We start from the raw sequence: 18380 nt of genomic DNA, 5'->3' as shown, positions 1-18380 counted from the left end.
GATGATTGATGAGGGTAGGGCTATGGATGTTGTCTACATGGACTTCAGTAAGGCCTTTGGCAAGGTCCCTCATGGCAGACTGGTGCAGAAGGTGAAGTTGCATGGGATCAGAAGTGAGCTGGCAAGATGGATACAAAACTGGCTCGGTCAAGGTTGTTGGACTTCTTACTGTATTTACCCCAGTCCAACGCCGGCATCTCCACATCGGTCAAAGAATACAGAGGGTAGCAGTGGAAGGGTGCGTTTCTGAATGGAGGGCTGTGACAAGGGGTGTTCCTCAGGTTTGTAATATATATATAAATGATTGAGGAAAATGTAACTGGATTGATTAGTAAATTTGCGGATGACACAAAGGTTGGTGGATTTGCGGACAGCGATGAGGACCATCAAGAGGATACAGCAGGATATAGATCAGTTGGAGACTTGGGCGGAGAGATGGCAGATGGAGTTTAATCCGGACAAATGAGGTAATGCATTTTGGAAAGTCTAATACAGATAGGAAATATACAGTAAATGGCAGAACCCTTAAGAGTATTGATAGGCAAAGGGATCTGGGTGTACAGGTACACAGGTCACTGAAAGTGGCAATGCAGGTGGAGAAGGCATACGGCATGCTTGCCTTCATCGGTCGGGGTATTGAGTTTAAAAATTGGCAAGTCATGTTGCAGCTGTATAGAACCTTACTTAGGCCGCACTTGGAATATAGTGTTCAATCTTGGTCGCCACACTACCAGAAGGATGTGGAGGCTTTGGAGAGAGTACAGAAAAGAATTACCAGGATGTCGCCTGGTATGGAGGGCATTAGCTATGAGGAGAGGTTGGAGAAACTTGGTTTGTTCTCACTGGAGCGACAGAGGTTGAGGGGAGACCTGATAGAAGTCTACAAGATTATGAGAGGCATGGACAGAGTGGATAGTCAGAAGCTTTTTCCCAGGGTGGAAGAGTCAATTACTAGGGGGCATAGGTTTAAGGTGAGGGGGGCAAGGTTTAAAGGAGATGTACGAGGCAGATTTTTTTTTGAACAGTAGTGGGTGCCTGGAACTCGTTGCCGGGGGAGGTAATGGAAGTGGATACGGTAGTGACTTTTAAGGGGCGTTTGGACAAGTACATGAATAGGATGGGAACAAAGGGATATGGTCCCCGGAAGAGTAGGGGGTTTTAGGTAAATCGGGCACCATGGTTGGTGCAGGCTTGGAGGGCCGAAGGGCCTGTTCCTGTGCTGTAATTTTCTTTGTTCCTATTGCACTACCCTATATCTAAGAATTGGAAGATTATGGTCAAGACCTCCTGCTACAAATGTGGGACCTTATCAGAGACTGTCTACTTTAATTTAAGGTAAAGCCAGAATATCTTGGAATGGGGGGATAGTGAGATCATACTAACTCTGGCCATGACAGGCCCATATGATTTGGTTGTCGTGGGGAAAGAAGCCCGGGCTGAAATCTATGAAAATCAAATGCCAGTTTTCACATCTTGACACGAAAGACAGACAGCTGGCCTATCACACCATGGCTATCTGGGCACAGATTCTCAGACTCAGGTCTGGAGAGGGAGATCAAAGCACCAAAGCGCAGCATTAGCAGAGGAAAAGACTTTAATGTTAGCCACTCAGCAGGCCAAGGAGAATGGATTTTCTTTTCATGCGGAGATTTAAAGACCAAAGTCTTGTCAGAGTGGGCCTCGTAGGTGAAAGTCAATTCAAGGACACTTAGAAGACTGAGTTAAGGAACATTCAAAGTATTTTTGGTTGAATTAATTAATAGGGAAATATCTTCTTCTAAAATTTGGACTACACATTACTTAGTAGGCAACTACGTTGATTTTAGCTTGTTTGTTACAGTAAAAATCTAAAAACATAAAATCCTGTTGTGCGATTCTGTCAGTCACTGGGAAACTCATCACTCTAATCGCAACACTCTACAATTTCCATCTTTACTTCCCTCAGCATCCTTGGATGCACTCCATCTAAATTCAGGAGACTTTGCAATTTTAAGTACAGCCAGCAATTCTAATTCCTTTTCTATCAATTTTTAGCCTATCCAATCTCTCAATTACTTTCACGGTGACTTTGGCAGCATCTTCTTCCTTGTTAAAGACAAGTGCAAAGTACTCATTCAGTACCTCAGCTATGCCCTCTGCCTCCGTGTGTGCACTGCAACATGGCACCAAAATTGTTGATCAGTTCTGAGGGGTTGTCACAGCAAGCTCCTTACGTTTAATAAATCTCGCACATCACAAATGATCAGATTTTTAAAAACTCTGATATTTACATTGTGCCATATAAAGAATATGGCAATGTAATAAATATTATAGCTGCCTAAAATCTCCCAGACAGCACCATAGCACATCAGTGTTTATCTGAATATGGAAGAGCATTTGATGTGTCTTTTATTTGTCTTTTATGTGCATCGATGACACTGAATTGTTTTGGATAACTACGATTTGGCTTGAAGGTGGTTAATATTTCTAAGCTTCTTTTAGGGATAATTTCTGAGTAACCAGAAGTTCAACCCTAAAGCAAACATAATACATTGAAGAAACATTAATTGTCAATTGCACCTGAATGCTCATTCAAGTTCAGTGAGATCTATAGAGCTGTGTCAATTTTGAAAATTTTCAATGGATAGAATTAATGTGCCAATTGAATTCAAAGGCTAAAGACAATTATCTGAATCTTTAAAAGTGTTCCAAAGATCTGAGACCAGTAACTGATAATGTGCAACACACTGAACAGTTTCTTGTACAGTACGGGTTTCTGATTTACATTTAAATGCATTTATATGTTATAGCATGTTGTACGCTCATGTGCTAGATATCAGAGACTAAAAAAATTAACCAGTACTCATATCAGAGCTGCAGACTATATCAGTTCAATAATTATTTTATACTTACCCTACGTATGGCTTCCTCCTCCTCTTGACGCTTTTCATAATGTGCAAAGTCATCAAAGATTGAAGTGGTATGCTTGTAAGTAGCAATTATTTTAAGCACTTGTTTGGCTTTTTCCAGGGGCACCTCTTGTGTGTCCCTTGAGTTGGTAACTGGTTTGTTATCATTGTTTTCCAATCGAATATGCCGTAGCTGGTTGTTGGGTACGTCTTTCACAAAGATCCACTTCACTTCAAACTTGCCCTTCCACTTATCCTGTGACCATACTCCAGCAAAAGCATTATAGTCCACTGCTGACTTCATCTCAGCCACGCCACAAAAATGTCCACTTCCATTTACACTAAAGAGCAAATAGAGTGGTCCTTTACCATTCAGGGAGCGGAAAGCAGCATCCAAACGTTTATTACCATGCTCAGTACTGCACCAAATAGAGTACTTGATAGAACGGTGTATATCATCCTCAGAATAGCTTTTAATTATAAATACTCGGCCTGTCTTCAGACTCCAGTCAAAATCTTTGGGGTTGTAGTTGTGTATGCCCTTTAGTTTTTCCAATACAGGATGTACTTCTCCTCCAGATGGTGAAGTGCTTAATGATGCTATACCCAACACAAAGCTCTCACTACTTGCTCCACTGGCCTGATTGAAACCACCTCCCCGATTGCGAGGAGCCACCCAACGGTTTTGTGGCTGCTGCTGACCTTGAGATTGTGGTTGCTGAGGTCCTGGGTGCTGCGGTTGTTGATTTGATGGGTGGGTCTGAATAGCAATCGGCTGCTGCGGAAGCTGATGCTGTTGAACAACAACTTGAGGAGGCATAACTTGCTGTGCAGGTGGGACTTTGGGCACATTGCCTTTGTCTTCCCAAGTTCCAATATTCATGTTGTGTTTTATAGGTGGAGGTGGCACTGCAGGCCCACCTATTCCCATGTTAGTCTTAGGCTTTAGTTTGGGCTGAGGCTTTGCTGGTTTCCTAGCAATAGCAGCCCAAGATGTAGGTTTAGGTGCTGAAGTGGTTGTTGCTGGGGTGCTATTAGCAACAATGCTACTGCACATACCTGTATTACTAAGAGCAGAACCTACAGTTTTAGTGACAGCTGTTGTCATATCTCCTCCAATCTTCAGTCCAGTCATGCCTTGCTCAATGCTATTTATGCCAGGCACCTTACTCAAAGAGTCACTGCCAAATCCAGCTTGTCCGTCAGCTATGGCTCTTCCAAGAGAACTAGGTGGGTATCCATAACTGTTGCTGTATGCAGAACTTTGTGTTGACTGCCCTTGAGATCCACTTGCTCCCCAAGTAGAAAAGTCTGCATTCCCAGGAAAAAAGTTAAATCCATGTTGATTCAAAAATGGTGGGGTGCTCCCCAAGGCCCCTGGCTGACTAAATACACCATCCGGTATAAAGTGATGTTCACCATTACTCATTTGTCCATAAGTTGTTAAGTATGGCATTGGAGGATCTCCCCCTGTTGACCAGGGGGCTTCACCCAGTGAATATGGAAATCCAATGGAGGGAGCATAGTAACTGGGCATATATGGGTCGGACATTGGTGGGTAGCTGTTGCTCTGCAAGAAATTAAACAAAATTTAGCTATGAACATATAAACAAAGATGATACATTTTTCATATGTACTACCAGAACTTCTGTAGAGCCATTCATGCAAGACAGAAGATGCACCAGTTTATAAGGACATCAGCAATTGTACATTCTTACATACAATTACCAAAATGCAGCTGCATTTATCTTAGTGTTCCTTTAAGACCTCAAGGTACCTTCCTGGGTATGTTAGGTGTCAAGTGACATCAGGCAGATCCTCCGGCCAATTAAGAGGTAGATTTTATTATTTTTTAATTAATAAATCAATTCAAAAATATTGTCCGTGGTTAAGAAAGTTTATCCATAAACTGGAGCAGACTGATTTTGTTTTCCAGACATAGCACAAATTTACTTGCAAGATGATTAAACCTTTGGTTCGACTTCAATGGCAAGTAATTATATGCAACTTTCACACTAAACAACCCCACAGTAGTGTCTATCACAACAAATTTAATACAAAACAAACAAAAACACTTGATTATTTTGCAGAAATTATCAGCCATATTAAAAAGTGATATACTTTAAGTATTTTTTTAGTTACACATTCACAACTCCTAAACGGTTTCAAATTGTCAATTCAAACAAAGCTGAATCTGAAACAAAAAATGTCTATTCCATTCAGTAAATATGCACTTCCCAGATCCAGGCGAAGTGTAATAGACCCAAAACCCCAACCAGAAAAACTGATCTGCCTCAAGGGAGATTTCTACAATGATTTCCAACAGCACATATTTGTAATTCCAAAACAAAAATGACATTTATTAATTTTCACCAGGCAAGTGTTTGGAACCTCGAAGAAATTTTTTCGATAAGACTATATAAATGCAGTTCTTTTGAAGAGGCTTGCTCTTTAATAGATAAAGGCCTCCTAAAAACATATCTAAAACTGCAACATAACAACAGCGAAATGCCCGCACTACTTTCCTTTTATTTTGATACCCAATGTTTTTCCTTTTGATTTGATAAGCAGCCGTTCACCCCTTGTCCAACTAGCCAATCTTCATCTGAAAATTTGAGTGATAAATGCTGACCAAAAGGTGCAAGTAGGAATTATATCCCCAGATGCAAATTTTCAAGTAGGTATTAGTGGCTAACATTCAAAACAAGACCACTGGTAGATTTTTTACAATTCCTCATTTAAAAGGTAGAGGCAACTTTAGGTGATCTTAAGGGACAAAACCTGGGGCTTTCTTGGTCTGTGCAGCTTACCAGTAGATTCTTCAAAATCATAAATTACAATACAGAAGACAATCATTTTACCCATTGCCCTCATGTCTGTTGCTGCTGGCATTTCCCCAGTCACATAAAAAGCTCATATTTTATCATTTAGATTTCCAGCTCAATAAACTACATTTAAGATTATAGTGCCTGTGCTCACTAATAAAGGTTTCAGAAATTAAGATTGTCAAAAATAACTCTAACTTTCATTTTTAAAAATGCTTGGGTCTGAAGATAGATCAACAATGCTTTGTACATGGCATCAGGCCAAATGAATTTTCCCAAGATCTCTTTCAGAACCATTACGGTACCACCATCACCTTAAACACCCTTGTTGTATTTAAAACATGTAACTAAAACTATCACACATAACAGACTGTTAAAACAGCACTTTCTAGTCACTTGAAGTACAGAACTGGAGTATTGCTTAAAAAAAGATGTGAGATGTCAAAGCTTTTCATCATGCATTCGTCAGGACAGATGCAGAAATGTCAATTTTCAAAGGGAGCAATAATTTCCATTGCATGAGAAAAGGGTGCTGATTGGCTGGCAAGTCAACTGTGATTGGTTGAAGCTTTGCCATACAGAATGAACCAGGGAACTAATGGCCCCATGCTTTAATTTAATTGTGCCCATTTCCCATGCAATAAAAATTGTACTCCCATTGAAATTTGACATTCTTGCATATCTCTTTTTACCAGTAATATTTCACCTTCTAAAATATAGAGGCCCCAACTAACTTCTTCCTTCTCCCTCCCTTCAATAAATGCTGTACTGAAATTGGAAGCAGTTGCTACCCTTCCCTTCAGCACATACAGCGAATTTAACTCAAATGACTGGAGATAGTTGCTAGATAGTTGCTAGATAGTTGCTAGATAGTTGCTAGATAGTTGCTAGATAGTTGCTAGATAGTTGCTAGATAGTTGCTAGATAGTTGCTAGATAGTTGCTAGATAGTTGCTAGATAGTTGCTAGATAGTTGCTAGATAGTTGCTAGATAGTTGCTAGATAGTTGCTAGATAGTTGCAAAGCAAAAGAACTACTGTGCTCGACCTTGAATTAAATAGAATCTTGGGATCCTTCACGTCCACTTGATAGCACAGATGAGATTTCAATTTCAGGTCTTAATTTCACACCTTATCTGAAAGACCCACCACTTGTCATTCACCACTCCTTCAGACTGTCAGCCTGGATTGTTATTCAAATCTGCGTTTGGGTCTTGAACCCAGAATCTTGAGGATCAGCGATAAGTGCTACCACTGAGGCAAAGTTGACATTCAACCCCTTATTACTATCTTATCATCAACCAGAGTCTAAACTGGGGGCTTTCCTAATCTGCGTGACTCAGCTCTACACTGGCTCCTCCATCTACTCACTGAACTGCGAGATTAGCTCAGATCATAATTCTATTTACATGAAGTTCAATATACAGAATCTGACTCAGTAAAGAAATCAAAGATATCCTTTGATAGACTTACAAACGCTTCAATTATTTAATAAACTCTTCAAGTAGCCTTTGCACAAATAGGTTTCCTGAAATTTCCAACATCTGTTGCCAACATATTTTCTTTCCACGACAGTGAATCTAGTTTTCAGGCATGTTTTTGGCTCCTTGTTCTTATTTGAAAATTATTCATAGATAATATATTGCTCAAATAAAGACCAAATAGGTTCCACTGGAAACAAAGTTGCAAAATCCAAATAAGAAACTGAATGAAAAATGGTCTTTGACATAAGAGTATTTGGACCAAAAGTGAATCACAATATTAACTGGGCTAATGTACTCACTTTGTTCAATGTCAGGTTTTAATAACTAGATCAATATCAACCTAATATTGAATAATGCCGTTGCAGTGTCAGAATCACTAATGCTCAGCTTGTGTGCATGATGGCACAGCAGACAACTGATGTTATCAGATAACACCAATACAGTACTCTTCGCATGATGCACAAGGAAAATACAAGGATCAGGGCAGGATTATGAGAGGGCAAGGGTATAACAGACTGGCAGCTGACATAAAAGCAAATGCAAAAGTCTTCAATAGGAATTTAAATAGTAAAATAGTCATAAAAGGGGCAAGGGTGGGGGAGCAATAAAGGCCCAAAAATAGGGTCAATGCATGGAGGCAGAGGGCATGATTGATGTACTAAACGAATGCTGTGTGTTTGTCTTTACCAAGGAAGAAGATACTATCAAAATCCGAGTGAAAGAGGAAATAGTTGAGACAATGGATGGGTTAGTAACTGATAGAGACTTATTAGAAAGGTCAACTAGACTTAAAGTTGATAAATCACCAGGACCAGATGAGACATCAGAGGATGGTGATGGGAGAAAAGGTGTAAACAGCAGAGATACTGGCCATAATCTTTCTACCCTCCATAGATAGAGGGAAAGAGGACTAGAGAATTGCAAAATATTATAATAGTTCAAAGAAAGGTACAAGAATAAACCCAGCAAGTATAGGCCAGTTTAACCTCAGTGGTGGGAAAGATTTTAGAATCGATAATCAAGGACAGAATTAAGCAATTTGGATGAATGTGAACTAAAGAAAAGCCAGCGTGTATCGTTAAAGGCGAGTTGCATTTAACTAATTTGATGAGGTAGCAGAGAAGGTTGATGAGGACAATGTGGTTGATGTAGTGTACATGGACTTAAAAAAGACATTTGATAAAATATGGCATAATCAGCTCACCAGCAAAACTGAAGCCGATGGCATAAAAGGGACAACAGCGGCCTGGGCAGAGTTGACTGAATGACAGGAAATGGGAGTAGCGGTAAATATTCCCTTTTTGGACTGGAGGAAGGTATACAATGGAGTTTCTCACGTGAGGGTACGAGGAATACTGCTTTTCCTGATAATTTAATCACTCAGAATTGGGTGTACAGGGAACAATTTCAAAATTTGCAGATGACAAAACTTGGAAGCATTGTCAACTGCGAGATAGATAGTAATGGATTTCAAGGGAAAGTGTGGTGGAACAGGCAGACATTAGATGAAATTTATTGCAGAAGTATGAAGTGATATTTTAAAAGGAAGAATGAGGGGCCGCAATAAGCGTACAATCCTAAAGGAGTTGGAGGTATAAATGTGCAAAAATTGATGGAAGTCACAGGGCCTGTCAAGAGACTGGTTAATACAGCAAACATGATCCCGGGCTTTAGAGTCAGAGTGTGTAAAAGAAAGGGAGTTACAATGAAACTTTCTACAACGCTAGTTTAGCCTCAGCTGGAGTTTTGGGGCCAATTCTGGGCACCACACTTGAGAAGGATGGGGTTTGGAAAGCATGTTGAAAAGCTTTAATATAATAATTCCAGAAATGAGGGACTTCAGTTTCATCGATAAATTGGAGAAGTTTGGATTGTTCTGCTTAGAAAAGAGAAGGTTGAGAGTGTTTTTACAGAAGTGTTCTAAATCATGAAGGAGAAGCTGTTCTCATCGGCAGGAGAGTCAATAGCCAGAGAACACTGATTTAAGGTACTTGGCAAAAGAATCAACAGCAACAGGAGAAATAACTTTTTTTTAAAAACACCAAGTGATTAGGATCTGGAATGCACATGCAAATGTGTGGTGGTGCAGATTCAATTGTGACTTTCAAACAGGAACTGGATAAGCACCCAAAGAGAAAACAAATTACAGGGCTACAAGGAAAATGGAGGGAAGAGTGGGACCAGTAGTTACATTTACAAAGCTGGCATGGACATGGGCTACATATCGTCTTTCTGTGCTGTAACCATTCTGATTCCATATCCCAAGTTTTTCTTTTTAATAGAACGGTTTTAAGGGCTAGCTGGAGCTTTTCTGAATGGATGCTGAAAAGGCAGAAATAAGGAAGTACTATATGTCCATTCACCAGACTTGGCTTCAGAGGTACTGCTCAGTTTATAAAAATGGTGGATTTTTGGAGAAAGGGATCACCCCTCCAGCATATTAGGGAGTAGAATGCATCATTTTTCAAATTGGCAGGCTTTGACTAGAAGAGTGCTGCTAAACCCACAACAATTACCATTAAGGACAAGGACCTTGAGTGCATGAGAACACCTGAAGTTTGCGGTTTTACTACAAATCCCACATCATGATCTGGGAAGATTATTTTGGGTGGCACAGTGGTTAGCATCGCTGCCTCTCAGCGCCAGGGACCCAGGTTCGATTCCCGGCTTGGGTCACTGTCTGTGAGAAATTTGCACATTCTTTTCGTGTCTGCATGGTTTTCCTCCGGGGGCTCCAGCTTCCTCCCACAGTCCAAAGATGTGCAGGTTAGGTTGAATGGCCATGTTAAATTGCCCCTTTGTGTCAGGGAGACTAGCAGGGTACATATAAAGAACAAAGAACAGTACAGCACAGGAAACAGGCCCTTCGGCCCTCCAAGCCTGTGCCGCTCCTTGGTCCAACTAGACCAATCGTTTGTATCCCTCCATTCCCAGGCTGCTCATGTGACTATCCAGGTAAGTTTTAAATGATGTCAGCGTGCCTGCCTCCACCACCCTACTTGGCAGCGCATTCCAGGCCCCCACCACCCTCTGTGTAAAAAACGTCCCTCTGATGTCCGAGTTATACTTCGCCCCTCTCACCTTGAGCCCGTGACCCCTCGTGATCGTCACCTCCGACCTGGGAAAAAGCTTCCCACTGTTCACCCTATCTATACCCTTCATAATCTTGTACACCTCTATTAGATCTCCCCTCATTCTCCATCTTTCCAAGGAGAACAACCCCAGTCTACCCAATCTCTCCTCATAGCTAAGACCCTCCATACCAGGCAACATCCTGGTAAACCTTCTCTGCACTCTCTCCAATGCCTCCACGTCCTTCTGGTAGTGCGGCGACCAGAACTGGACGCAGTACTCCAAATGTGGCCTAACCAGCGTTCTATACAGCTGCATCATCAGACTCCAGCTTTTATACTCTATACCCCGTCCTATAAAGGCAAGCATACCATATGCCTTCTTCACCACCTTCTCCACCTGTGTTGCCACCTTCAAGGATTTGTGGACTTGCACACCTAGGTTCCTCTGTGTTTCTATACTCCTGATGACTCTGCCATTTATTGTATAACTCCTCCCTACATTATTTCTTCCAAAATGCATCACTTCGCATTTATCCGGATTAAATTCCATCTGCCACCTCTCCGCCCAATTTTTCAGCCTATCTATATCCTGCTGTATTGCCCGACAATGCTCTTCGCTATCCGCAATTCCAGCCATCTTCGTGTCATCCGCAAACTTGCTGATTACACCAGTTACACCTTCTTCCAAATCATTTATATATATCACAAATAGCAGAGGTCCCAGTACAGAGCCCTGCGGAACACCACTGGTCACAGACCTCCAGCCGGAAAAAGACCCTTCGACCACTACCCTCTGTCTCCTATGGCCAAGCCAGTTCTCCACCCATCTCGCCACTTCTCCTTGTATCCCATGAGCCTTAACCTTCTTAACCAACCTGCCATGTGGGACTTTGTCAAATGCCTTACTGAAATCCATATAGACGACATCCACGGCCCTTCCTTCGTCAACCGTTTTTGTCACTTCCTCAAAAAACTCCACCAAATTTGTAAGGCACGACCTCCCTCTTACAAAACCATGCTGTCTGTCACTAATGAGATTGTTCCGTTCTAAATGCACATACATCCTGTCTCTAAGAATCCTCTCCAACAACTTCCCTACCACAGACGTCAAGCTCACCGGCCTATAATTTCCTGGGTTATCCCTGCTACCCTTCTTAAACAACGGGACCACATTCGCTATCCTCCAATCCTCAGGGACCTCACCCGTGTCCAAAGAAGCGACAAAGATTTCCGTCAGAGGCCCAGCAATTTCACCTCTCGTCTCCCTGAGCAGTCGAGGATAGATGCCATCAGGCCCTGGGGCTTTGTCAGTTTTAATGTTCCCTAAAAAACCTAACACTTCCTCTCTTGTAATGGAGATTTTCTCTAACGGGTCAACACCTCCCTCCGAGACACTCCCGGTTAACACGCCCCTCTCCTTCGTGAATACCGATGCAAAGTATTCATTTAGGATCTCCCCTATTCCCTTGGGTTCTAAGCATAATTCCCCTCCTTTGTCCCTGAGAGGTCCGATTTTCTCCCTGACAACTCTTTTGTTCCTAACGTATGAATAGAATGCCTTAGGATTCTCCTTAATCCTGCCTGCCAAGAACATCTCGTGACCTCTTTTTGCCCTTCTAACTCCCCGTTTGAGATCTTTCCTACTCTCTCTGTATTCCTCCAGAGCTCCATCTGTTTTCAGTTGCCTGGACTTAACGTACGCCTCCCTTTTCATTTTAATCAGATCCTCAATTTCCCTGGTTATCCACGGCTCTCGAATCCTACCTTTCCTATCTTTCCTTTTTACAGGCACATGCCTATCCTGCAGCCTTATCAATAGTTCCTTAAAAGACTCCCACATGCCAGACGCGGACTTACCCTCGAACATCCTCTCCCAATCAACATCCACCAATTCCTGCCTAATCCGGCTATAGTCAGCCTTCCCCCAATTTAGCACCCTGCCCGTAGGACAGCACTCATCCTTGTCCATTACTATCCTAAAGTTAACAGAGTTGTGGTCACTATTTGCCACATGTTCCCCTACCGAAACTTTGACGACCTGACCGGGCTCATTTCCCAGAACTAGGTCCAGTATAGCCCCCTCTCTAGTCGGGCTATCTACATACTGTTCCAAAGAACCTTCCAGTACGCATTTTACAAATTCCTCCCCGTCCGGTCCCCCAGCTCTAAGCACTTTCCAGTCTGTGCCAGGGAAATTAAAGTCCCCCACTACAACAACCCTATTTTTTCTGCACCTATCCAGAATCTCCTGACATATCCTTTCCTCCACTTCCCGTGGGCTGTTGGGTGGTCTGTAGTACACCCCCAGCATAGTGACTGCACCCTTCCTGTTTCTGAGTTCCACCCACAGCGACTCAGTACATGACCCCTCTAAGTTGTCTACCCTCTGTACCGCGGTAATATGCTCCTTAACTAATATCGCTACTCCCCCACCTTTTTTAGCCCCTCCTCTGTCTCGCCTAAAACACTTATACCCCGGAATATTCAGCTGCCAGTCCTGTCCTTCTTTTAACCAAGTTTCCGTCACCGCAACCACATCCAAATTCCGCACAAGCATTAAGGCCCTAAGTTCGTCTGTTTTACCCGTTACACTCCTCGCATTGAAGCAGATGCACTCCAGACCTCCAGGCCCAGTCAGGTCCTCCTCCTCCAGAGTGCTCATCTTCTTAGCTAGCCTTGCCCTGGCCCCCAGCTCGACCCCAGCCTCAGTATTTACTGACCTCCTGTTTTGTTCCCCACCCCCCTGCCACACTAGTTTAAATCCTGCCGAAACACTCTATGTGGGGCTTCAGGAATAGGGGCTGGGTGGAACTGTAGTCAGTCTAGACACGATGGGCCAAATGGCCTCCTTCTGCATTGTAGGGATTCTAATGAAAAGAAATCCATCACTTCATTGGGCTAAAATCCTGAAACTCCATAATGAACTGCAGCAGAGCAAAGTGGCAGCTCACCACCACTTTCCCAATAGCAAATAGGAATGGGGAACAAGTGTTGGGCCATGCCAGTAGCACCCACACCAGGAATGAATTTTTTAAAATGAAATATGCATTTCTTTTATTCACCCACTCAGCCTAATATTGCTGCAACTACGCCCCACAATTCCACATTTAGGAAACAAAAACAACCTCTGGGAGTGAGCCGATAATCCAGAAAGAATACCATGCAATCACCCAGTAAATCTATTCAGCCAGTCTGTTTAGACCCTTACATGAAATAAATACTTGGAATGAATAAACCAGTGGAACAAAAACATTGTTGAAGAGGGCACTCAGTACAGCCCATATCTCTGACATGCTGTTTTAACTTAACATTACAATTGTGCAGCTCTTTCTCAAGGCTTTTCCTGCCAGGAAGATGTTCTAACTAAAAAGCTGAAAAAAAAACAATCTTTTTCATTAAATGGGCTTCTATCTCACTTAGGCGGCTTCAGGTCAATCTAAATCAAACAACCTGCTGTGAAAACTCTGCTCAGATTTTGGCAACTGTGACAAATCCCAACACAGACAATCCACGACATTCAAAACAAAATAACCCATAACATTCGCAATTAATACACCCTTTAAAAAAATTCCAGGATTCCTCCAAGCCTTACTCAAATACATAAACAAGCTTTATACTTCAGAACCAACAAATCTATTCATTTTATAAATGTAGCAAATGTGAAACACTCCAAAATGGTCAGCAAGTTGCAAACACCAAGTGTTTGGTTTTGCCAAAAGTAAATGCAAGTGTGAATGTGTGCAGCAAAATAGTGATTTTTTTCTAGTTATAACTGTTAGCAGTATTTGCCAATTGTTTATTCAATGGTTTAACAGTATTATTGGTTGATTTCATAGATTAAAAAGTGTGTTTCTTTTTCAAGTGGTATAACTACACTAATCTTAATGAATATTCAGCTTTCAGATCAACATAAAGAATGAAACAATATAACTCAGTTTTCCTAGGATCTCAATCTAGGTTCTAATATACAAAATGGAGCATGAACTACTGCACTGTAAAGTTTTCAGTAAACACTGAAGAGTTTCTCCAAACAATTTGGAGAGAGGGGGGCAGGAAATGCGTAATTTTTAAACATATTGCTGGAGGAGATTACATTCTCTAATAGGGTGCAAGGAAGCTTATATCACTATAGAAATTAACGAGCACATATGAAAAAATGTAGCTTCTATAAAAGAGTTAATTTTAGTTGCTCCTGTCTGTAGGAATTATACGACTGTTCTTCCTATTGCTATTTTTAACAACATAAATCATCAGTTTTACTAAGTGAAGCAGTTTGCTTACTAATTTCTGAAGATCAAAGTCAAAGCAGAGTCCAGTCAATTATACAGAGCAAAAGTTAGACTGGTAAATGCTGCATCAGTTCCAGTTAACAGAGCCATTGGATCTTAGCAAAAGTAAAATAAAAATCATCAGTTCCAATAAGGAAAGGAAATTGTTAAAAAAAGACAAGAAATTATTTAGACAACCTTTCCTTCAAGATATATTATACAGTACGAGATATGCAAAATCAGGAAACTTTAAAAAAAGGTTTTGTAATAGAGGATTTTTTTGATATGTAATAGCAGAATTTAACTTTAAACATGCTAACACTGCTAGCAATCTATTCATTCAAATTACGTAAAAGAAAATAGCAGTTCAGAAGGTTGTGTTTATTTAAGAGAGTCAGAATAGAAGTCATAAAACAGCAAATGGGCTTTATTAGCTGGAGAACTGGAGACACGATGTCTACATTGTTTGCAAAGAAGTGCAGTCCAAAGAGATGTTTTGCAAATTAAAACTGTATTAGATTTGGGTGAACCCAGAAAGGCTATGTTGCCATGGAGTGTAGCTTAAGAAGGTTACCTGGTTTCAATTTATTTGTGTTAGCTCGGAGGGGGGATTGGTTGCTGTTTGGTTAGCAGCACAGAGGGAAACCCTGGGAACTGTTTGGGCTCTGGACAAGTCCTGAGGTGGTGGTGATGGAAGATGGCTGGTTCCATGTCAAGCGGGTAGAGCTCAGAGAAGCCCAAGGAACCATTTAGAGCTCAGTGCAACCAGGAGACAAGAGTTGAGAAAAACCCCAGGGCAGTGCCAGAGTAGTTTCCCAAAGAGTTGGAACTGTGCCAAGAATTAGATGCAGGAGTGCAGCTTTGTGAATCCCATGGAACGTCATCTCAGATGAACAGATCAAATCATCAGGTGGTGAGCAGTTATTGAGGCAGTTCATGTTTGAGCAGCTTTTGAGGGAATTCAGTGACGATATCTTTAGAAGAGAAGAGTTGAAATTCCTTGTGAGGAAGATAAGAGTTTTAATGAGATTGAGAGACTCAATGGTCACTAACGTCTGGGTGAATTGCTAAGAAATTTGTGGGATTTGACTTGGTCACATTTAATATGTAGCAGTATGGTTTGCCTGGTAATTCATATTTACTTCATGTTGATTCTCAATGTTAAAGTACACGACAGACATTGCAGATTGTTTTATTTTCTGACTTTGCATAGTCGGTTTGTTTAATACTTTGGAATCTTATAGCTCTATTCTCCCAGTGGGTAACTGAGATTTCAAACTTTATCTACTTTAAACAAAAAGTTACTGGTCCATAACTGGATTTGAACAATATATATCTAATACAAGTAGAAAAGCATCCCACAAAATGTCAGTTCCCAAGTGCTGATTGTACTGATGAAATTATATTTTCCAAAATGAATTTGAATGTTTCTGTATGTCACCATAAGCTACGATGTGCATATGCGTAAATTTACTGACAATACAGAGCTAAAAGAATGCAATTAATTAAACCTGCAATTGTTATACTGCACCACCAAATTTTGAACAAAAGCAACTTTCATTTACATAGTGCCTTTAATGCGGAAAAACATCCCAAGATAATTCCAGAAGTGTAATCAGGAAGAAAATGAGGACACATTAGGAGTGGACAATAGATGGGTCTTGGACAGAAAATCCAGAACATAGAGCCATGCTGGCTATATGTATAGCACCAATGATATGGTGAAATGAATGGGAGATGTGTCTGATGTAAAGGGTCTCAGAAGATCATAAGCCTGTAATAGAATACAGAAATAAGAGTCATATCCATGAATGTATTTCAACATGAGAACGAGGATTTTAAATTGGTGTTGGTGGATCAGATACCAATGTAGTTCACATCTATGATGCATGAGCTGTACTTCGTATGGACTACAATGCTTATAGCAGTATTTTTGATGAACTTCAGGTTATGAAGGTTGGAGGATAGTGATTCAGGAGAACCTTTGAATAATCAAGTCCAGATGTTCAAAAGCATAGATTAGAGTTTTAGCGGCAGATGGATTGAGACAGTATAGAGTCGACAATACTACAGTGGTAGAAGTGATCAATCTGTGTACTGGATGTTCAGATGCTGGAAATCTGAAATAAAAACAAGTGCTGGAAACACCCAACAGGTCAGGCAGTATCTGTAGAGAGGCAACCTGAAACATTAAACCTACCTTCTCTCTGCAGATGCTCCCTGACTGACTTGTGTTTCCAACATTTTCTAGTCTTATGCAATACTTACATACAAAAGGCCTTCACATAAAAGGCCAGATGAAGGTTTTCATGTAAAAAGCCAGATTTGATTTGAGACACAATTTCTTAAAATAGGTAAACTTGGGCAAATTTAATAGGTATAACATATTACTATGTGATCTTAAGTTACAGATTTTCTCATCATATACTGCAGATTTATCTCATTTCCAGTGAGTCACATTGGAAAATGTAATCTTTTTCTCAAAGGGGTGACAAAGTCTCTTTTCTAAAAAAGTAATCATTCTTCTCGCGATCTAGCTTTGACAATCTGTATTGGCTTCAAAATTCAATTCTCCCAAATTTCATTGTTATTGGATGACATCAAAGACACAACTGAACCTCTGTACAAATATTTACTATGAACTTTTAAATTCTCATTATTCTAATTTTTAAGTTGCTTGACTTTTCCCATAACTTTATATTTGGATTAATCACTTAACCCACTATCAAGCGTCAGGAAAATGGTGATCTCATGAAAATATCAGTGACATGAAAATATCAGGGAAATCCAAGAAATTTGAATATTTTCTACTGGTTATATATTTTAAAAACTGAAAATATACAAGTTAATTGAAGTAGGGATAGCACAGCTGTTACTGGAACCAGTGGAACGATTTGGGAGGTGGCTCTGAAGGTGGTTAAATTGAGCTCGTTTGGAACTGATTAAAATTAGCGATATTGTGTATAGCTATTGTCTTAGTTAAGTGTACTTCGAATTTACTTTATTGTTGCTTATTTTATTTCCTAATAATCATTAATTTTACTTAAAATCATCACAAAATGTCTGGGACATGGTGGTACGGTGGCACAATGAATGCTACTGCCTCACAGCGCCCGGGACCCACATTCGATTCCCAGCTTGGGTCTCTGCCTGTGTGGAGTTCGCACATTCTCCCCATGTCTACGTGGGTTTCCTCCAGGTGCTCTGGTTTCCTTCCACAGTCCAAAGATGTATGGGTTAGGTGTATTGGTCACATTAAATCACCCCTTAGTGTCGGGGGGGCTAGCTTGGGTAAATGTATGGGGATAGAGCCTGGTGGATTATGGTCGGTGCAGGCTCGATGGGCCAAATGGCCTCCTTCTGCACTGTAGGTATTCTATGACAGCATACTTTGGATTTCAAGCCTCTCCTCACGTTATAACAATGCACAATAATCTTTTAAAAGTGGTTCTGGTTTTTATTAAAGTAACTGCAACCCACTAATCCTACATTAGACTATGGCCAATTGACCATCTGAAATTCCTCATGAAATGGATTACTTGTATGTTATTTGTTTTGGTATAAAGTCATTTGATGCATTGCTTTACTTTGAACAATGCTGAAATGGGTCATAGCCATTGATCAACTTGCTGCAAAATGTTCTGAAACGCCATTTTTCTCCATTTAGTGCAGACCAGCAGATGCAATTTACTTCCCTTACCTGTTCTTTCCTCTAGTCTGCTGCATATACCAGGAACAGAAGTAACCTGAAAAAATAGAGTACCCACCTGCCGCCATGGTCGGAATTGGGAATTCCCTTTAACTGGGCAGCACAAGCGATCCCATAAGGCCAAGCGAGGCACC

At 40.9% G+C, this 18380-nt stretch overlaps 1 protein-coding gene across 3 annotated transcripts in view; it reads right to left on the bottom strand.

Moving 5' to 3' along the window:
- The window catches only part of ythdf3 (YTH N6-methyladenosine RNA binding protein F3), a 38000-nt gene that overhangs the window by 7292 nt on the left and 12328 nt on the right, over window positions 1-18380 (bottom strand). For 2 of the 3 annotated variants that reach the window (XM_078216255.1, XM_078216256.1), the window contains one exon: window positions 2893-4458. In XM_078216255.1, the coding sequence (XP_078072381.1) occupies window positions 2893-4458 (1566 nt within the window). Of the gene's footprint in view, window positions 1-2892; window positions 4459-14550; window positions 14654-18380 lie in introns of those variants that run through there. The other variant, XM_078216257.1, reaches the window with a different exon arrangement.

Source organism: Mustelus asterias, chromosome 7 (genome assembly GCF_964213995.1).
Source record: "Mustelus asterias chromosome 7, sMusAst1.hap1.1, whole genome shotgun sequence".
NCBI classification, from domain to species: Eukaryota; Metazoa; Chordata; class Chondrichthyes; order Carcharhiniformes; family Triakidae; genus Mustelus; species Mustelus asterias.
The sequence above is the reverse complement of the archived record's forward strand: the minus strand, read 5'-3'. Positions and strand labels throughout refer to the sequence as shown.